At 40.1% G+C, this 22,424-nt stretch overlaps 1 protein-coding gene across 1 annotated transcript in view; it reads right to left on the bottom strand.

The window, feature by feature from the left end:
* KIF21A (kinesin family member 21A) overlaps positions 1 to 22,424 on the bottom strand; it is a gene marked incomplete at its 5' end in the record, with an annotated part of 91,517 nt that overhangs the window by 3,147 nt on the left and 65,946 nt on the right. Inside the window, 11 exons of the mRNA XM_080616470.1 lie at positions 2,068 to 2,238; positions 4,103 to 4,220; positions 4,851 to 5,015; positions 5,380 to 5,560; positions 7,233 to 7,369; positions 9,348 to 9,386; positions 10,920 to 11,048; positions 11,696 to 11,806; positions 16,057 to 16,274; positions 20,021 to 20,075; positions 20,278 to 20,338. Of these exons, the coding sequence (XP_080472596.1) occupies positions 2,068 to 2,238; positions 4,103 to 4,220; positions 4,851 to 5,015; positions 5,380 to 5,560; positions 7,233 to 7,369; positions 9,348 to 9,386; positions 10,920 to 11,048; positions 11,696 to 11,806; positions 16,057 to 16,274; positions 20,021 to 20,075; positions 20,278 to 20,338 (1,385 nt within the window). The remainder of the gene's footprint in view (positions 1 to 2,067; positions 2,239 to 4,102; positions 4,221 to 4,850; positions 5,016 to 5,379; positions 5,561 to 7,232; positions 7,370 to 9,347; positions 9,387 to 10,919; positions 11,049 to 11,695; positions 11,807 to 16,056; positions 16,275 to 20,020; positions 20,076 to 20,277; positions 20,339 to 22,424) is intronic.

Here is a 22,424-nt window from a genome sequence, read left to right as displayed (position 1 = left end):
ACTGGCGATCTGGTCCTGCAGCACTTCATGAAACTGGAAGGAGGAGTGGTTCTTATAAATCTTAATTTTTGTCACAGCAGTGTTTTGTGGCTTGAGATGTATTACAGCAAGTGAAGTAAACCATCTCCAAATTCTTTTGAATAGCACGTTAAGCTATTTTCATCAATTACAGGAGATCAGACTTGTTTAACGCACATATGCCAAAACAGAACTTCTGTTGAAATGTTAGCATTTATACTTTAAAGCAGCTCAGCTCTGTTTCAGGTTTGTCTTCCTTCATCTAGAACAGTCAAGTATACAGGCCAAAAGAAAGTTGCAACAACAGAAATTCTATCTGGATATGAGTGGGGGCAAATTCATAGAAGAGTAGTTTAAGCAGTGCAATGGGACTGCAGCTCTGCAGTCTGTGACCTTGGAGATTTTTGAGAACTCAGGTTGGCAAAGCCTTGAATAACCAGACCTAACTACAGTCAGCCTTGCTTGGATCAAATTTGCAATGTGTGACCTCCAGTGGACCCATTCATCCTGAATTACCCCTCAAAGTAAGTGCTTCTCTTCATTCCCTAAAAAGACAGTGAATAAAAATTATATTGTTTTGTCAAATGCTTTAGCCTCACCTCCTTGAAAAACACATACTTTGTAGAAATAAAAAGAAAGAAGGAAGCTTGAGATCTTTTAAGTTAAGCTCTACTTTTAAAACCAACGAACAGAGAAACATGAAATATAGAACTTATGAACATACACCAAGAGAAAAATAAGGAATACAACTAGTCCACTAATACATGCTACTTCACCCCACTCCTGTATTCATTCTGATGTTAAGTTAAATGCAATGGCAAAAGTGCATATGGCATAAAATTTTAATGAGCCTAAAATGCAAGAGTGAAGACACTAAATACAAATTCAGTAAAGTCATTCTGAGAATACAAAATGTTTCCTATTCTTATGCTCCTGCTGTTCTTTCTAACAAGATGCTTAATGCATTCCCCTAGACAGAGAGAGGGAAGATGTCCCAAGCCCAATGTCAAGACCAAGTGAACATTTTCTGCAAGAAGCTGGATTTCTGAATCCTTATTTTAAATGTAAAGTCTTAGTAGTATTCTGAAAAGGAACTGACACCTGATTGGACAATTTTGAAAGAAGGTCCAGAAAACTTTGTGTATTTATGGAATACTAAGTATGCCCATACAGAACTTATTGAAGGTGATCAGTCCATTATTCTCTCATGTCTCAAAACTTTAATAGTCTATTTATTTCCTTGCTATCAGTCTGCATATTAAATGCACAAACAGACATGCCCTTCCTCCCTCCAAAAATTATTAAATGATTGGTATCTAACCAAACCTTTGCAGAACCAACAGCATTTTCTGGCATTTGTTTTTCTGCCTTCCATTTCTCAGTCTCAAATAACTCTCTCTCTACCTCAACCACCTCTCACAAGACCTAGAAGAACAGACTGGCTTATAGCAAGTAGCCAAAGTTCTCCATGTCAAACAAACTACAATGAACTTCAAAGTTTCCCTGGATGTGAGGTCCTTCTTGCCTCCTTTCCCCTCTTTTTTTCCCCAGTGAAAGCTTACAGCAAATTATGTTCTAACAGCAGATTGTTTTGTGCATGTTGTATACACTACATAGCAAAAGGCTGGGTGGAGTGAGGTAGGTTGTAAACCCTCTTCACAAGAAAACGTTCTGTAGCCTGATCTCAAGTATTGTTTGTCATTGAGTTCCCAGTCCAAAATTCACCAACTTGTCAATGACAAGGACGATACCCAATGGTTCCAGTCACAGGGGAGGCAAGTGCTGCCTACATACCAGAGCAAAAAAAACCCCAAACCTACAAGCCCTCTACTTGAGCATTTCCTGATGCTACATTCACTTAAAATAAAAGCAACTGCATTCCTAGTGCAAAGATCAAGTACGTTATTGATTTCTTTCTTAGTGCTCTGTGCCTTCCCTATTAAAAACATTAGTGTTTAAAGTCAATAGTCATTGTATGAGCCTGCACATAGCCTGAACACAGTTGTACAGCAGGACTGTCACATTAGCCACATATTTTTTTTGCATTACCTGAAGAAGGTCTTTTTGTGCCAAATCCCATTTCTTAATGCCATTATCTCTGGATCCACTGAAGAGGTTGTCTCCCATAATAGCAAGTGCTTCAATGCCGTCATAATGAGGAGGTTCAAAATTGTGTGTAGGACTCACGCTTCCAAGAGCCCCTTCAGCCACATCAAACATCTAAAATAAATAAATACATGATCAAATACATTTCACAAACTTACCTGCATCTGACCAGCTTGGAAAACATGCAGTGAATAACTTCCAGGGGAAAACTTCTTACAGGCCACTGTATCATGATGTATATTTGATAGAACTTATCTACAAGAAACATTCCTTTCTCCTCTTCTACCTCTTGCCTGAAGCAGGAATTCTTCACCGACTTCAGAGAAGACTGCTCTGGGAAGAAGTGATTATTAAATACACAGTATCTTCACAAGGAGGAACCTATATATACATGATGTGATGGGCTGATTATGGTAAACATTACTTAGAGTGGGAGAATTGCACAGGCAGCTACAGGAAAAGGCATTAATATATTTTTCTGGACAAGGTGTTTTGGCAAGGGTTACATGCCATTACAGGCTGACGCTTTCCATGGACTACACACACCTCTCTCCCTGCCTCTTAAGGGTCTTAAGGTTCAAGTGGGGCCATTTTAACTGTTTAAGGAATAATCAGGTCTTTGTCCCTAGGGCAGCAGTGTAAGCAATTCTGTTTCATATTGCATTGGAGTGAGCCAGAGCTCACCCATTTAGACTGAGCTGAGAAGGAAAAGATGAGCAGTAACTTATTAAACCACTACCTCTGTTTCACAAGAAAATGTCAGACTTCATCCTCTACTATTTGCTCTTCATTGACCTTTTAAAATTAATAAGCTTGGCAGTAAAAAAGGGACAACTTGGTAGTGTGAAAGAATACGTTAGGTGAGTTAAAGCTATTTGAGAAGTTACTGCAGTCAATTAACATGCATCAGTTCCAGTTGTAAGAAAAATCTTCAATAATACATCAGAAAAATCAAGCACTTTGACAGAGGAGATGAATATTCCTGGCTCAGGTGACATGAGGGTACCTTCCTGTGGCAGGGGAAAGCAGTATCTGTGACCAGACCTACTACAGTATCTGTGACAGACCTACCCATGTGGAAAAGCATTGAAAACTCCCAAACTGCTGTACTGACCATGCACATGCAGATTGTTTGCACTGTCCAAAGTGGCCTGACAATTCTGGAGGCATGCACCTTGCAGAACAGCCTGTGCAGCACATACACATGGCCAAAACATCTGTGGACATTCTCGTGGTGAAAGTCAAGAGGCAGGTGGCCTCGTGAGGATTTATGTAGCCTGCCCACAGCAAGCAAGCAAGACTGGCAGATAAAGCCCTCTGGCTGCTGACAGCTGTTTTCAAAAAGCCCCTCTACCTCCTTGATTGTCACATCAGTTGGTAGCATGACAAACTCACATTTACATGATCACATCCTGTGCCCCCACTCATTAATGTGCCAGGATGGTAGCTCTTAACTAACCCAACATTCTGAACTATGCAGAGAAGTAATTATTAGAGTGCTTCACTGGGCACATTGGCTGAGATGTACTGACTTCTCTCTCCTCCCCCACTTAAGCAAGAGCCTGGGCTAGACCTCAGACCATTTTCTGTGGGGAGCACAGTGTCTCTGCCGAAGAAATTAGGTCTGCAATCCAAAACGGAAGCATTGACTTAAAATACTTTGAAGAGCTAAATGTTGCTTAAAAGTAGGTGTTACGAATATTTTTACAATACTTCAAACACCTGATGTCCAACTCACCAGGGATTAAGAAAAAGTTTGACTACAGACAAGCATCTACCCATGTTCCACCATGAAAGAAAACCAGCACTGAAGTGATGGGAATTTAGGAAGTCTGAACATCATTTGTAATCTGTAACTGATTAAAGAATTTTCATCTTGGCTATCACATTTTAGATGTGGAGATGCAAGTCACTTCTGCTCAGGTCTGCATTCCATGCTGATGTGAAGAGTTCAAATAAGTAAATACTAATGGTTTACCTTTATATAATGATCCTTTGAACCAGTGACAATAAGATCTTGTCCATTGGAAATTCGATCTACAGTAAGGCACATAACAGGACCCTGGTGACCAGTTAGCTTTCCTGTAGACTGAAATCTTCAAGGATAAGGGAAGAAATGAGTATTTGTTATTTCTTCCCATATATCCAATACAGTCTATAGCACAGTTCTACCAAAATGGATCTGCTTTTCCTTATGTCTTCACTGTTCATTCTTTGGTTTACATACCCCACTATTGCTCATATCCATGGGTGTTAAATTTATGTTAAATGTAAACAAAATGTAAAAAAATTAAAGCTAAATCACACCCCTTAAAGTATTCTCTGCACTCTGAACACAGCCTTTGGGTGTGGGTTCTGCTTGGAAAACTGCTATTATAGTGTGGCTATCATAGCCCCACGTTATATTACATTACATCAATTAGCTTTCATCATCTTATCAACAATTACTAGTCAGGATTCATGCATCCATCACCTTACAAGTGCCTGTTTAACAAAATCTTGTGGTTTTCCAATACTTTTTCTGAAACAATTCACCTTAACACATAAGGAAATCATGAGCACCTCCATTATCTCAGTAATCACGACAGCATGGATTAGTTGATCCATATCTTGACCATATTTTGACGAGGCTACAGACATTACCATAAACAGGAAACACTTCATTCACTGTTTCATATGTACACGTAACCACCTCAAAAACAGTCTCTTCTGCTTGTATTCAGTACCTTTTCAGGTCCCACATCCTCACTGAGTTTCCAGCAGCTGCATAGAGGAATGTGCCAGTTGGATTTAGTGCAATCTGATTGATCTGGTTCTCTCCAGCTGGGATAGTGACTGTTCTGTTAGTACTTCCTGAACACACATCACCAGGCATTGCTTGGCCTGAAGACCTGAGTATGGGGAGAAATGAGGAAATGAAAAACAGAAAACCCCTGTATTTTATTCTCCCTGTTTTGCATGCTGTCTAAAACCAAACCTACTTACCTGAGCAAAAAGGCTATAAGCCTTTTTACTGAATGAATGAATGAATACTGAACATCTCATAAAAGACTATAGGCATAAATGTAAAGTGGTTTGTGTTCTCATATATTACCAATGCACCATACAGGCTAAGCCTGAACATGTAAAGAAACCTTCTAGCCCCAACAGTGTATTTAAACTACACTGGGCTGTGCTATTAAATTAAATCTAATAAAATCTATCTAAAATTAAGACTTATTTGAACACTTAGCATTTGAGGTTTAGCATACTTACGTCAATGTCCGAATACACTTAGCAGAATCTCTGATGTCCCACACCTTGATATAGGAGGTTGAGACTGTGAAGACCAGGCTAGTGTAGTTGCAATATTTTATAGAAACAACATTATTTGGATGACCCCCTAGAGACATAATCTCCTGTCCAGTTACCAGATTCCAGACTTTGCAGGTACGATCTAGTAAGAGACAAAGGGGAAAAAAAAAAATAATTAATTCCATTTCAAGGAAAGTGAAGATACAGACAGTTTAGAGGCTGTGAAGTTTGAATGATGACAGATGAAGAGAAGAACCCAATTTTCAGTTCAAAAATTCTTCATTAAGAGCATCATTCAGGAGGGGTTTTGAGGCTCAGCATGATGGTACTGACTGCCACAACAAAACTACAAAGGTGAGAAGTGATCAGAACTATTTGGTGCTCTAGGAGCATCTAAAAATGCCAGTATAAGTGCTTTAGTCACAGTTTTCATTCACTAGCAAAGGACTTTAAATACTGCAGCCTTTTGTGTACTAAAATCCCAAATGCATGGAAGCTTTCAAGAATTTTGCAACACAGATGGAGAGGACAGGAAAATTGCCTTGTACCATATCTGCATCACTCCACATATTTTACAAGTACATTTTTACTGGAATAATTACTAGGATGATGAAGAGAAAAATCAACTAAGCAACATTTATTGAAATTAAATATACACATCCTTTTTTGCATTTGTATACACTTGCACAAATGCTGAAACATTGGCTTCAAACTTACAAGACCAAAAGTTTTCCAATTCACTATAACAGTGTGTCTTGGTATTTTTAACAGCCACCTAGCAGAATAACCACAGGGAACATACTTAATTATTAGCAGTGGAAAACATGCATCTGATGGGGTTATCTCCATGTTAATATAGGGATAAAAAGGATGCCCTGAAATTTCAGAGTTTATCCATTATGTGAACTAGTGAAAATGAGAGTCTCCCTGTCAGTAGGCATTAACTTTCCCCAGCCACCACTCTAGTTCATCTTTGCTTTGATACTTCAGGACAGAAAAAAAACAAACAAATAAACAATCACAAATTACCACACAGGTCCTATTTGGGAGAAAATAAGTGCTATAGTTTCAGCTGCACAACTAAGAATATAGCAAGTCTTTTACCATAAGTCCCTTATATGAAAAGGCTCAGGGAAAAAGAAGAGAACATGAAAATCACTTTTTGAGTGATATGAAAAGTAACTGTTAATGTCTGGTTATGTTATCTTCAAGCCAAACTGAGTGATTACAGTGGAAAGCCACCAAAATGTTTTTTTCCAAAACACTGTTTCCTAGCAGCTGTAAGAGTTCATAGATTGTCTAATCCACTCAGTAAGGAATTTAGTGACTTCTAAAAATCCAGCCCCTCTCATAACAGCCGACGACACACACAACAGATAGGCAACGAGATGCACAGGGGAAGCAGAAAACATCCTTAGCTCTGCTCGAAGAAATTATGCCATGAAGACTATTCAAACTCCTTAGGCAGCACAGTTGAAGATGTGCTGATTCCAACCTCTAACCCTACCCTGAGGCTATTTGCATGTCACGTGTGCATGTGTTACCATGACTAGTTTCATCATATCACTCAACAAATATTAATGTTACTCTTGACAGTTACTTTTTCCACTACAACTAAACAGCCAAATACTACACATTGGAATTAAAAACCTGTAGGTAATTACTGTAAATCTTTCTTCAGCTTATGCCACAAAATGGATCCTCATCATTTTTCACTGTGTTTACAGCACTAAGCACAAACTGAGAATTTTAAAATACCCCAGGCTCCCAAAGCACCTTCTGATGCCAGCACAGATGCATGAAGCTTGCCTAACCTTTAGATCCAGTGAAGAGAAGATCGTCAGTTGCATCAACACAAAGCACAGCCTTGGTATGTCCTTCAGCTGTATAGATACACTGAAGTGGGGATGATCGGATGCATTTTGAAGCAGGGAATGGGTTAATTACCCCCCTAAAGAAAAGAAGAGAATGTGAGTTTGGTAATAGTAGCATACAAATAAAATTAATTTACTTAAATGTAGTGAAAAAAATAATCTGTCTTTTTTTACATATGAGGGCAGAACAGCTGAATGCATTTCATAAACTATGTAAGGATTTTTACTGTTTAGCTTCAACAAGTATCAACCCTGGACTATCAGTTAAAGGAAACCACATACAAAACCAAACAAATGAAAAGACAAGATGCTGAATGCTGGGTACATGGGAAAGTGTGTTATGCTAAAAAAGTCCAGGATGTTTGAAGCTCCTGGATGCCTAGGACCACCCTTAAGACTGCAGATTGCATAAAGACATTTTAGCTTTAATAACACATTGGAAAATGAAGCAAACATGATGTACGCTGCCAATTACAAACTCAGAAGGCACATCACACCAACTGCCTTCTGATGGCAGGCTTGGAGAACTGCTGCTCATTTGTATACCTAAGGAAGGTTACTACTGCACCCCATACACAGCTCCATACTAGTACTCAAACAGCTGAAAGCAAGTATGGCTGGAGTACAGATACCCCAGGGGGAATCATCCTGGGGATTTGCAGCTAGTTCTGTGGTGATGACAAAACACTAACTCAGCCGGAAAAAATAAATCACAGTTCATCACCAAACAGGAATTATGAGCAATCTAAAAATCACATGCATACAACTGCATACACACATACCCCTTTAATTTCCGTGAAGCGTAGAAAAGCCTCAGGATAATGCCCAAAACATGCAACACAATGCTGTGACCTGAGCAGCTTGTAGTTAAGACTCACTGTAATGCTCATCTGGAGATTACACACACAACTATGAGGAAAAAGATCTAAGCCATAGCCCTATCTCACAAAAATGAGTATCAGATGCTTTAGGAAAATGTAAAGCATCCATAATATTGCTGAGAAGCTTGCTACAGGAAGGAAAATGCCCTTCATGATACTAACTCTGTGACAATCACTTAGTTTATCTAGTACAGTCTTAGAAATTATTATTTTATACATTTTTACTGTTCAGGACATCTTCATTCATATAATTCATTACTCCTCTGCAATCCTTTTATAGCTTTTACTAATACTGCCTTAAATTGTTTGACGTCAACTTCCTCATATTGGAAAGGTATTCATCTTCTGATCTGCACCTTTTTATGTTTCCAAGAATACAGGAACAAGTTATTATTAATTTAGGCCTCTATACTTTGTTTTTGAACATCACGCAAAACTGTGGTTTTTTTCTGTAGTACTCTCTAGTGGATCATGCTGCCTCTAGACTGAGTTATTCCTACTGCTGTCCTCACCCACTCATTCCCTTGACAAGCCATCTAAAACATATGTTCCGGAGTTTTTTATCTACCTATGTGCAGTGCTTTGAAATCTACACAGAAAAAATGCCATGACTGCTACAATGACCAGACAAAACCACCATCACATTACTATTAGTCCTTTGACTGCCTTTCTCTTGATAAACTGATTTTTCACCAAGTACCAAAATCCTAAGCAACAGTTTTCAAACACAAGTGGGGATATTTCTCTTAAGCCACTGTGCATTCTGTCAGGAAGACATAATGAAAAACCTACTCATTTTTATTTATACTGTAATTTAATTTTGAGTGACTAAAGCATAGAACTGAATAAGAAAAAGAAATAAGCATGTAAAACCTAAGGAAATGCCTGCTCCTCTTAAGAAAATAAAGAAAGAATATGTCTAAGGAAAAGTTTACATCATACTTTATTTGAAAAGAAAAACTGACATGCTCACAGCGATAATAACCACCCTAAAAAAGGAGAGAGTGAAGACATGCTTGACCAAAATGTCAAATTTTTACACTTCTGGCAAAAGCAAGAAGAGATAAAATGCACAAGGACCAGGAAAAATCATGCAGCAAAATGAAATTTTCTAGGAACTGAAATAGCTTCAGTGAGAGATGCCAAGAAAACAGAAAAGAGAAAGAGAGAGTACCTGTGTACCTCCGACAGAGAGGAATCACTTTCATCAGACCTACAATCAACAGTGGTGGAATTGTGAGGAGAAAGAATATAGGTATCAGCAAAGTAACGCCTCCATATGAGAAGAACAAACAGCAGCATGGCCAATTCAGAAAAGCAATGCAAATCCACATAGAGTATGCAGCATTGCTCAGGGTATACCTTAAACCCATGATAATATAGGAGGGGTGAAATAATAATGTTAAATAGCACTCTCAGCAGTAAGCTGCACTGGCAGAACCCAAGAAGCTGAGCAACACCAGCTGAGCCATTTCTTATTTTCCCAACATTTTCTTACAGAAGGAAAGGCAACAAAGAAGATGAATGCGTAATTTAACCTCTGTAACATAATGCTTATTGAAAAATATCAAAAGGAAAAATAATCTGAACATCCATGCCTGTTAAGTGTAGAAGAAATATCTAAAATGTTAATAATAAAAATATACATATTAATAGCCCACTGGAATAACAAGAGCACTTTGCAAACAATGCTTAGTTCAAAAGTCCTTTACCTCTCATTTTCAAAACCATTTAAAAATAACAACCCAGAAAACATGCAACAAGAAGAAATTCCCCCCAGACATGAACATTCGCAGCATGACTCAAGATGTCCTTCCTTTCCAATGCAAATCAAACAGATTCAGCAGTTTCAATTTGACTTCCAAGTCAGTCCAGAGAAAACAGAAAGGGTTAGGTGGGAGTTAGCGATGAGAAAGGTATCATAGCTGAGATAAAGAAATTACAAGCACAGTTAAATCACTGAAAGCCTTGCAAGCTACTGCTTGGTATATGGTGACTACTGGAAAAAAGCGAAGTTTTTTATAAAACAATGGTGTAGACAAGAGCAATGACTTGTCTTGCCACAGTCAGAACTACAGGTTTATTCTACATCTGAGTTGCAGTTCAGAAGTACTGCATGGCACTGGTATCAGTACTGAAACCTGCAATAAAGATTTTTTCTCCAGTCAAGTCCACTACAATTTGGAGTAAGACTCCTAACAGATGCCTAACATGCAAGGAAATGAACTGCTCTTCTAAACAAGGTGTATCATCTGCTCCTCCATGTAACCTCCTAAAGTCAATCTGTTCAATAGTTTGGATAATTTCTAAACAATTGCGTTCTAGCCATTTAAATGTCCCATCCTCCAGAGTGCTGGTGTGACAACACTTGGAGCAATGCTGACTCTCAAAAGCACCATTTCATAAATGGTCAGTTAAATCCTGTTTCCAAGTGTAAACACACAGAGAAATACACATACATCTAAGAATTCTACCATTCTTTTCTATTTGGGGTTTAAAACTACAACTAGTAGGTGTAGCCTAGAAAACAGGAAACAAGGTTCAGCAGGAAATTGCTTTTCTTGAATTTTTACAATGATTCCATGAAAGTTTAAAATCTTTTCTTTGAAAACTACACAAAAACATGAGAAATGCCTCCTCCTGTCTTGCAGAAGAAGGGAAATATATCTACCAGATACTACACTGATAACTTGAGTGCACTTTGCAGTTCCCTGGTTGGGGGCTGAGGCTTCCCTCTGTGACTTACTTATCCTGCTGAACTGATGTGTTTCCCTGAGAAACAGTAAGACGACTAAAAACATTCATTTCATTACGGGGCCGGCTTGGTGGGGAAGTAGGAGGTGACAGACTAGCCTCTGGGGCTCCAGAATCTGAGCTACAAGAAAAAAAGAACATCTTCTTTAACAGGTTATGAACGGTTAGAGAAGTTAAATGCAACATGCCCCAAAAGTTAGATGCTCTTAAGCAGATAAAATTATAATGCTAGCTACAGACATTTCCCAGAGAAGGCAATAAACTTAAGACTACAAAGTGCTGCAAAGTGCAAGCTGGCACAGTGTTCAAAGTTTAAGTGCTAGCAGCGAAAGCTCCAGGCAGAAAACACACAACATATATGTAGAATGAGTTCTTATAAAACTGCAGTTTCTTGGAGAAATGGATGAGTCCCATTTAAAAGGGAGGAAAAAAAAAAAAAGTCATTTGCAAATGCTTCAAAGGACTCTTTCACAGGGCTCTGCTCCTGAGGCGTTCTGTACAGAAAAATATGCTGGGAAAAACAACCAAAAATCAAACAAACAAAAAAAACCCAAGACCCCAACCCCAAAACAAAACAAACAAACAAAAAAACCCCAACTCCCAAAAAAACCCCACAAAACCCAAAACCACACAGAAGCTGGGCAGCAATTTCACTGCCAACAAAAAAACTGTGCAAACTTAAACAAATCAAAAATAGAGATTTATATTTCAATAAAATATACCCAAGGCTTAAATTATGTCAGAGAAAATAATTTAGAAGAATCTTACAGTTTTTGTTCTTTTGCCTTTGTCTTTTCCATTGTTTTTTCATAGGCTTTTCTCTTTGCTAAAGGTGAAGGCTCAGGCATCTTCTTCTCTGACAGAGATGGCTGTCTAGAACTAAAGCAAGAGCAATCATTAACTCACTTCAAGGCACTTTACAAACTTGCTTTGCTTAGCTGTCATTCTGAAATTTGAAATACTGCAGAATGTGCTTCAGTTATTATTGCCTCTCTTGAATCTATGGACTGTAAATTTGTTTTCACATTTTAACATAAAAATACATCAAGTTTATTAATGTTCACAGTTCATCCAGATACTGAATAAGCAAAGGAGATCTATTAGTTCAATAACAAGAAGGACCAACTAAAAGAAACAGTGGAATATGCATCTCAAATTAAGACCATGGAAAAAATGGAAGGTCTGAATAAGACCTAAAATTTCAGATTCCATCACTTTCATCTACAATAGACCACTTAAGAGACATGAAGAACAGAGAAATCAGAATGACTCTTACGTACGGACTGGGCTTTGGGGAACCTGCTCTAGTAGAAGGTGCCCCTGCACATGGCAGGGGAGTTGGAACTAGTTGATCTGTAAGGTCCCTTGCAACCCAAACCATTCTATGATTCTATGATATGAATTAAATCTTGCATTAAGATATTCATTTTTCAATATCGAATTCTAAATTAGGTACTGAGAAAAAGCGTTTCCCATTGACAGCCTATTATAACATTGCTTCTCTTTGTTCTGTGTTCCCTTCCTCCTTACTTTGCATCCCCTCCTTTGTCTCTCTAGTTCTTGCCCTGAAATAATTCCAGTTCATAGTCACTATGTTCTCACAGCCTTCTACTCCTCATTAAAATCAGCAAAAAAGTCAAGACTGTAATATTGATGCTGACACCCAAATGTAATCATTTCACCGCAGTCAGATTGAAAAAAAATAAGAAGGGAATCTGGGTGGTCTCCACAGTTCTGAACTCCTGCTTCTCACCAGCTGGGCAACCAGAAAAGCAATATTTCCTTTGTTTGTATTTTTTCCACGTGGTGAGAAGGTGTTTCTGTAAATGTAAGGATCAGAAAGTGCTTTTGTGCCACACAATTTTATTAAGTTTAGTCGGTAGGACACCTGCCTGACACAGTTGCCAGGATCTGGTCTCAGAGCTCTACTAGCATAGAAGCTTGCCCATACAATCCCACACCCCCTGCCACTCATGACTGTCCAGCCTCAGGGAAAATCTCTTGGTGGTCCTCCTATATCGTCATTTCACCTTAGACAAGACCTGAGGCTGGCACTGCTTAACTTTTGAGATCAGATGAAATAGGGCATTCTCAGGGTAATATGGCCTTGGGTAAAACACACTGTATGTGTGGCAATGAGCTGCATCATCTCTACATGATAAAAGCTCTACCAGTTCCCCTGAAGAGGGAGTCTGTGCTATGTAAAATCCACCTAGAGACTGTCATGCAAAAAAACATTATTTAACAAGGACAGAACAACCAGGAACAGCTATTTGACTCAAGCAGCTGATACTGACTGTCTCAAGCTATCACACACACACTGAACACAAACTGTAGCTTGAAGGTGAAGGTCCTACCTGTAGGGCCTGGTGCCAAGAATTGTACCCAAGTGCAGACCCCAGAGGTCCCCCAAGGTCTTTCAAGACACAAGAAAAGTAGGACAAGTGATAACCTGTCTGGTTTTGCACAAAAGCCTAGCAGTCAAAGTACACAAAAAAGAAGGTGGGTTCAGTACTCTTCCCAAGGCTCGAGCACTAATGTCTGTACAGGGGTCCCTCACCGCTAGGCAAATTCTGCAAGCTAAAAACGAGGTGGAATATGACACACTCCCTCCCTCTCTTTATGCTGGACCAGTATGCATGTCAGAATGCAAAAGTCCTGGAGTCACAAGGCAAATCCTATGATGAGCCTGACAGCTAAGCCTTTCAGCAAGGATGACAAATAGGTTACAGTCTCCACTGCCATGGTTGCCTATGTGACTAGCGTGCAGCTACTAGATTAAATAAACCACATCAGAAACTAGAACCCAAGTTCTTCTGCCTCATACCAACATCCTGTATACTGAGACATGGAAGGGAGCAAGAGGGAGCTAGGTCCATCTGCCCATTGAGTTTTCCATCTTTGATTCCACAGTGGCACATCCTCAGAAGCAGGTATAAGGAGCGTCCTCGTATTAGAAATTGTTTTTGATAGTGTGGAAATGAAGGTATAAAAATGCAGCAATTTTGCTGGAATGAACTTCCTACGCATACATGTACGACCTAATTACAAGTTTCCAGCACACTTTTAGATTTCCCAGGATATCAGACATCTGAACAGAGCTAGCACAAGACCTGCAGGAGAACACTCTACTCTGAAGAGGATGTTGCAGATGAGCTGAGCCTACCAAAGGACGGCAGCACTAGCCAGCTTTATAAAGAGAATTCCAACTAACTGCTGCCCACAGGCATTTATGTGCCCTTCTGAATCACCACAGATGTGAGAAAACTGAGGGGTTTCCAGAGTAGAGCACTTTATACATATTGTGATACCTAGATTTGCACCTAAGCATATAATTAATTTGGCACTTTGAGAATGCATATTTTGGATCAGTTACTGCTTCTGTAACACTGTTACTGATCTATGTCCCTGAATGCCACTTAAGAAAGTGTCACAAGGCAGATAACATTTATTGCAGATAAGACCACAATCTGCCCCATAGAATGTATTTTATTCTAAGAGAAATGGCACTACAGGCCTATTACAGGAAGGCCAGATGGCTCACAAAGACAATGTTTCTTCCAACAATGACCAGTGCACAGCAAAAATAGCAATACTGTAAAAAGTATATTGAGTTCTAGTTTCGAAAAAGCATCTTAGATACTGTGAGGAAGTCACTGCAGACTGATTGTGGGAATTTCTGATGACTTATCTGATAAAACATGATCAATAACAAACCAAAATACATGTGAGGCCTACTGCTAACTGATTCATTGACAGTGTGTAACTCTCTAATGCTCACAGAACAGAGTTTTGGGAAAATCCTGGATTGCCTCATTGCTGGCTAACTTTCATAAATGGACACATTTTAGAAGATGGAGTGAGGCAAAAGTTGGTATTACCTGAGTCTTGGATGCCAGGTCAAAACACTTGACGTTTTAAATCTTGAAGCTTCAAAAGTCTCTAGTGATCTCACACTAACTGCTAAAACAAGTGGATTTCTCCACCTATCCTCACCCCCAGGAGCATTCTTTCCAAGCAGATTCTATGTGTAAAATGCACTGAAGCCATCAGCATGGGTTAATAATTGCTGCCAGCAGTGTTTTACAGTTCATGATTGCCACCTCAAGCACATGCTAGAAATACATAGTAAAAATAATATGAATTACAAACATACGTTAGATGGAGACTGCTGCAAAAATATTATGCAAGTACGACAGATGGACAGTAAAAGATGCTTAATTCCAGAATCTGTAACATGAAGACAGCTATGGGATACAATTTTTCCACATCACTGAACGTAGAAAGCACATTCAGTTTATTATACAAGACTTTGTGTAGTTTAGGAGCTAGCACCTAAAAAGCTAAGAAAAAGGTCTCGAGCAGTGAATGGCTAATAACCAGTGATATTGGTGGAAAGAACAGCAAGAGCACGTGGAAAAAGAGCGCATGTGAGCGAGACCTGCTGCCCCCAAATTAAAAAAGACAAAAATAATACTTTCATTCTATTTATCATCAAGTAATACTTTCAAGTAGTAAATCTGTTCTGCAGGTAAAAGTGCAACCTGCAAATAGAAAGGATTTTTGAGGATTCGTATTATCCAACATGTTTCTTTCAAGTTTACACTTGTATACTCTACTGTTGTATAGACTTCAATTTAAGTGTGGTCCACACAAGATGACCCACAGGAAGATTGTACCTAATAGTCAGGACCATATACGGATACATTACTACATTATACAAAGTTTTGAATTTGGGGAGGAGGTGTTGGGTTTGATTTTCTTCTCTCTACTGTTGTAAGCAGGTTCTCAGTACCTCCCTCAAATCTGTATTTCTCAATACTATTAATAAAGCAAAGTACCCAAAGTACTAGGTGGGGTTTTCCCACTACTTCAAAACAAGGCTACAATAATTTTACTATGACAAAGCAACTTAACAGAATGCATATCTTCAGTAAGAAGCCCAACAATGCAGTTATACTTTCCAGAGTGGTGATGGTAGAAAAGAAAGAGAAGCTTTGTGAGTATTATTTAGTAAGCTTCAAGTATCTCAACCTCCTTTGTAAAGTTAAAATAATAGATTACAAGAAACTGGCAACATGCTTTTTTTTTTTTTCAGCAAAGAATTAGTACAGCATGGCCAAACTTACATGCTGCCTATCTTAGAAGGTAAGCCAGATGGTGAGGGAATAGACTCTCTATCCCTAGCAGAAGTATCATTTGTGTCAGCAGCCATCCCACTTTCTTGGGTTTCTGCAACTGATGCAAGAGGTCCAGCCGAAGTAGAGTCTCCAGCACTGATGTCAGAGACTTGATCGCCGCTGTCTGCATATAGTAACTCCATCTGGGTTGTGGTCCTCCGACGGGCCTGGAAACAAATAAAAACCAAGCTGCAACTTAAATATTTCATGGTATGGGTCAAAAGTGCTACATTTAAGCTTAACCATTAGCTGGTAATTAGCATCCCCCTCAATCACCTTTGGAAACTAAATCAAGTAGCTCACCTCTACTCTTCAGCAACAATTTCATAGAAGGCAAGACAAGTTCAACAGAGTGAAACACTGATTTGACAAGTGGTTTCCAAGGGTATCCTTTCACCCAGCTACAAGTGCAGGTCAATACTACAGGAGTACAACATTACTATCCTATTTATGCAAATGAATTTTGAATTAAAGGTTTATCCAAATGAAGCATAATATAACAGGAATAAAGCGAAGTGTAAATTTAAATAGCTACTCTTTTTGTGACTTTTCAACCCGATGCTGCTTCTGTATACAAACTCTGCTTCTTAGTTTATTTATACCACTTCAAAAGTAGTTTAAGACAACATGAATTAAGGCTTGCTCAGCATTTCAACAATTTTAAAACAGAAAAGCTCACAAAAGAGCCACGCTTTGTGCAACACAGTCATTCTTAACAAATTGATCATATATGTTAGGTGTGAAGATGCTGTGAAATTAAGATGTACTCTTCAGGGAAAGAACAACCATTGGCGAAGGCAAAGGTCCAGTGTGGATAGAACTATTACAAAAATGACACATTTATTTTATGCAGACCAAAATTACTCAATTTACCAGCCCAAAGAGCTGCACACTAATAAGCACTACCAATAATGCAACAGCCACCTAGAGGTAGTCCTCCAAAGCCAACTACAGTTAGAAGAGTGGAGGCTAAGCTCCTATGTACTTCGCAAACTTGGTTTATGCTTCTGTGAGCAGAGAAACAAATAATCACAGTGAGTGGAACAATGTATCTTTTCCCAAAACTGTAAAAACTCAACCACAAAATACTGGAAAAGTATATTTTTATCGTTGCTTCTCAGAGAGAAGTATCACACAAAAGCATATGAGAACAAGGGCCTGCGAGTGTGAGGCTGCTCCTATCTGCCTATAGAGAAGTTCATCCACAGATTCCTCTTGATCAGGCGGTCTGTAACAGATCCCCACAGTAATGTCCCCCATCGCTGCTCTCCCTTTAACCTTGACCCACAAACCCTCTGTCAACTGCTCTGACATCTGTTGAAGTGAAGGTACGGCCTGGCACAAGCAATCCAGGAGGTTCCTCGATTGTGTGGAAGACAACTTCCTTCTGCAAGTAATAGAGGAGCTGACAAGGAGAGGTGCCGTGCTTGACCTCGTGCTCACCAACAGGGAAGGGCTGCTTGGAAATGTGACGCTCCAGGGCAGACTTGGTTGCAGTGACCACGAGATGGTCGAATTTGAGATGCTCGGGACAGTGAGAAGAGCGTGCAGCAAGCTCACTGCCCTGGGCTTCAAGAGAGCAGAGTTTGGCCTCTTCAGGAACCTGCTCAGTAAGGTTCCATGGGATACAGCCCTAGAGAGCAGGGGGGCCCAAGACTCTCGGTTGTTATTCAAGGATCCCTTGCTACAAGCTCAGGAGTGTTGCATCCCAACTAGAAGGAAGTGCAGCAGGAGGGCCAGGAGACCTCCTTGGATGGATAAGGAGCTGCTCAGGAAAATTCAAAGGAAAAAAGAGGCTTATAGAAGGTGGAAGCAGGGACAGGCAGCCTGGGAAGAATACAGGGATGCTGTCCGGGAAGCTAGGGACCAGGTGAGGAAGGCTAAGGCCCAATTAGAATTAAACTTGGCTAGGGATGTTAAGAACAATAGGAAGGGATTCTATAGGTACGTAGCGAGTAAAAGACAGACAAGGGACAACGTAGGCCCCCTTCGGAAGATATCGGGAGAACTGGCTACCCAGGATTTGGAGAAGGCTGAGGTTCTTAATGACTTCTTTGCCTCAGTCTTCACTGGCAAATGCTCTGACCTCACCATCCATGTCTTGGAAGGCAAACGCAGGGACTGTGAGAATGAAGACCTTAGGCCCACTGTAGGAGAGGATCTGGTTCGAGACCATCTTAAAAACCTAAACGTACACAAGTCCATGGGACCTGACAAAATCCATCCGTGGGTCCTGAAGGAGCTGGCGAATGAAGTTGCTAAGCCACTGGCCATCATATTTGAAAAATCATGGCAGTCAGGTGAAGTTCCCGACGACTGGAAGAAGGGAAGTATAACCCCCATTTTCAAGAAGGGGAAAATGGATGACCCGGGGAATTACAGACCAGTCAGTCTCACCTCTGTGCCTGGCAAAATCTTGGAGCAGATTCTCCTGGAAGGCATGCTAAGGCACATGAAAAACAAGGAGGTGGTTGGTGACAGCCAGCATGGCTTCACTAAGGGGAAATCCTGCCTGACCAATCTGGTGGCCTTCTATGATGGGGCTACGGAACTGATGGACAGGGGCAGAGCAGTTGACGTCATCTACCTGGATTTGTGCAAAGCGTTCGACACTGTCCCACGCGACATCCTTGTCTCTAAATTGGAGAGACATCAATTTGATGGGTGGACCACTCGGTGGATAAAGAACTGGCTGGATGGCCACACGCAAAGAGTTGTGGTCAATGGCTCAATGTCCAGCTGGAGACCGGTAACAAGTGGTGTCCCTCAGGGATCGGTGTTGGGACTGGTCTTGTTCAACATCTTTGTCGGTGACATGGACAGTGGGATTGAGTGCACCCTCAGCAAGTTTGCCGATGACACCAAGCTGTGTGGTTCGGTTGATATGCCGGAGGGAAGGGATGCCATCCAGAGGGACCTTGACACGCTTGTGAGGTGGGCTGATGCCAACCTCATGAAGTTTAACCATGCCAAGTGCAAGGTCCTACACCTGGGTGGGAGCAATCCCAGGCACAGCTACAGGTTGGGCAGAGAAGAGATTCAGAGCAGCCCTGCAGAAAAGGACTTGGGGGTGTTGGTTGATGAGAAAATGAACATGAGCCAGCTTCAGTGTGCGCTCGCATCCCAGAAAGCCAACCGTATCCTGGGCTGCATCAAAAGGAGCATGACCAGCAGGTCGAAGGAGGTGATCCTGCCCCTCTACTCTGCTCTCGGGAGACCTCACTTGGAGTATTGTGTGCAGTTCTGGTGTCCTCAACATAAAAAGGACATGGAACTGTTGGAACAAGTCCAGAGGAGGGCCACGAGGATGATCAGGGGACTGGAGCACCTCCTGTACGAAGATAGGCTGAGAAAGTTGGGGCTGTTCAGCCTGGAGAAGAGAAGGCTGCGTGGTGACCTCAGAGCAGCCTTCCAGTATCTGAAGGGGGCCTACAAGGATGCTGGGGATGGACACTTCATCAGGGACTGTAGTGACAGGACAAGGGGTAACGGGTTCAAACTTAAACAGGGGAAGTTTAGATTGGATATAAGGAAGAAATTCTTTACTGAGAGGGTGGTGAGGCACTGGAATGGGTTGCCCAGGGAGTTTGTGAATGCTCCATCCTTGGCGGTGTTCAAGGCCAGGCTGGGTGAGGCCTTGGGTGACATGGTTTAGTGTGAGGTTTCCCTGCCCATGGCAGGGGGCTTGGAACTAGATGATCTTAAGGTCCTTTCCAACCCTAACTATTCTATGATTCTATATTATGTACAAATCACATGAACTGTATGTCAAGTTCATCTTTTACATGTCTTCATTAATGTCTCTAGAGCAAAGCAAGAGCACTCTCCAGAAGGTATCATATAAAAGTCAATTATTATAGAATCATAGAATCATTTAAAAGGTGCGTAGATGAATCATCATCATACAGCCTACCTTGCTTTTGGGTTTGACTTCACCGCAGAGCTTCAAAAGATCTGAAGATAGTGAACTGAAAGAAAAATTGCATTACAGTTAGAAAGAAAACAGTCAGTTCTTCAGAATGTGTAGTTTTATTTGATTCTTTACTGAAATTATGTGCAAAGTATAATCAAACAATATCAGAGGTATCCTGTAGTGGATATGTGTTGCATTACAAAGACAGTAATTTTTCTAGAACCAAACCCATTTACCTGTTAACAAAGACTGCTCACCTTCCTTCTGTTCCAGGACTATGCAATGGGGCATCCTCATCAGTACTATCTTCCAAATTTTCTAGAAAATTTCCAAGAGAATTATGTTAGCCTGTCCATCTAAAAGAGGACTTGCAGGTTTTAACTGCTATACAAAACAGCTCTGACAATGTTGAATGTAGATGAATACATACATCAAAAGCATAAAAAAGGTAGAGATTTTCAAAGTATCTTGACCATTTGCTAGCCAGTCCCCACTGAATTTTCCTGATGTCTAAACTAAGTTTTTCATACAAGCTAAATAAATCATACACCTAGGCACACTGTGTCAAATGTGGTCCTCTAGCTGTTGTAGCAGAGCCACGGGGATGACAGAAAGCCAGAGAAATTCTAGAAGCAAAACTGGAAGGAGAAAAAGATACAGCAAAGGAAATTAACTGCAAGACATACAACAGACAGAATGTAAATCAATGGACAAGTAAGGATGTCTCTCCCTCTTTTTCTGTAATCTTCTTGCTCTGAGTCAGAATCAGCCTGGTTATAATGAAAAAAATTCTACTTTTAACTAGCTAGCAAGTTAGGGCTCAGCCTCAGCTTATACTGAATGGTATTATTTGGGCTGACAAGAAGCAAGAACTTTCTTAGTATATAAGCATTTAGGTTTCAGAACAGGATGATGCCATCATTTAATTCTATAGAACTGCTTCCTAAAAACAGATTAATTGTATTGAAGCTAACTATAAAATGAAGCTGTTCAGTAGGAATGCTCCTGAGGTAAAATGGGTACACAAACCTGCTCACAAAAGACAAAACCAGCATGCATGCCACACACTAACACTGTCAAACATCAGATCAACATGTCTGCATGCAAACAGTGCAAAACATTAAGCTGCGACAATCAGTCCAGGGCACACGTACAATCAGTTCCAAACTGTTGGGAAACCAAATGCTCTAATTTGCATATTATTATTTTAAGCACAGCTTAAGGACATCAGTAACATATTCGTAAAAGTGGAGTTCCTTATTTTCTAACAGACTCATGAAATTTTAATGATTAAATAAGCTTCTAATGACATTACATCTCTTCTTTATTATTAGAGATGCTTTAAGTTTGTGTACTTACTATTTGCAAGAAAGCATATACCATTTGTAATGCACAGAACCAATATATTTGGCACCCATATTAAAATAGGTTTGCCCATATATGTGTTTTAAGTGCAAGTTCATGCTTTGCAGAAATCAAAGAAAAACATATAGTTTCCAGTTGAACTCTGAAAAGGAATGAAGAAAAGAGAAATACTGCCTTCTAATGTATGCTAAATCTAAAAATGTTTCCTGGAAAAGTCAAAACAATAAGTCAATTTAGAACCAGCACCAACAATGCACTTCTGAGGTACTTAACTGCTGTATCAGTTTTAACAACATTATAAAGAAAGTAGGGTCACAGGAATAGCACTCAATTTTCTTTTTTGTTCTATCCTAGATCTGAGCCCATAGTAAACCTTTTCTACACACGTTATTATTCTACATCTCCTGCAGAAGTGGGGATTTAGAGTACTGCTTCTTCTAGCAAGGCACAAAATTAGCATCAATAAATGTATTTTTTAAATATAGGATTCATACTACAGTGGTATTACTTCATCCCTTTCTCATACAGAATTTGCAACAAGCTTTAACAGGTAACAAAGCCCAAAGTGTGGGATGGCCACAAAAGATGGGATTTTATTTGTAGGCTCACACTAATGTGACCTGTTTGATATTTTTCTTCAGTTTGTCTGCAGTTCAGCACAGGAACACTGCACAAAGTCCCCAGGCAAGAGCCAGCACATAGAATCAACAAAAAGAACTAGAAGAGGCAGAAGAGCAAGATTCTGCAAGAAGTCACAAGTAAGAAAAGATGAAAGAAGCAATACAGTTAGTAAAGGCAGTGTTGCTTGTGAGGAGCAGCAGAGATGACTGCTGATAGATCACTGACTGAAGAACAGCGGGGAGCTTTTCTGATTATTTGTCGTCATCCTCCTGCAGAGGCAACCAGACAGTACCAGTACAACACAGTACACCGGTGCAGTTCATCCAGAGATCTGCACATAGATGGTTTTTAGTCACATTCATGAACATCCAGATGTCACAGGTAGGAAGGAAAAGCAACTCCTACAATTCTTTGGAAA

This window comes from Psittacula echo (assembly GCF_963264785.1).
Source record: "Psittacula echo genome assembly, chromosome: 1".
Lineage (NCBI taxonomy): Eukaryota > Metazoa > Chordata > Aves > Psittaciformes > Psittacidae > Psittacula > Psittacula echo.
Note: the sequence above shows the minus strand (reverse complement) of the source record. Positions and strands in the feature narration are given on the sequence as shown.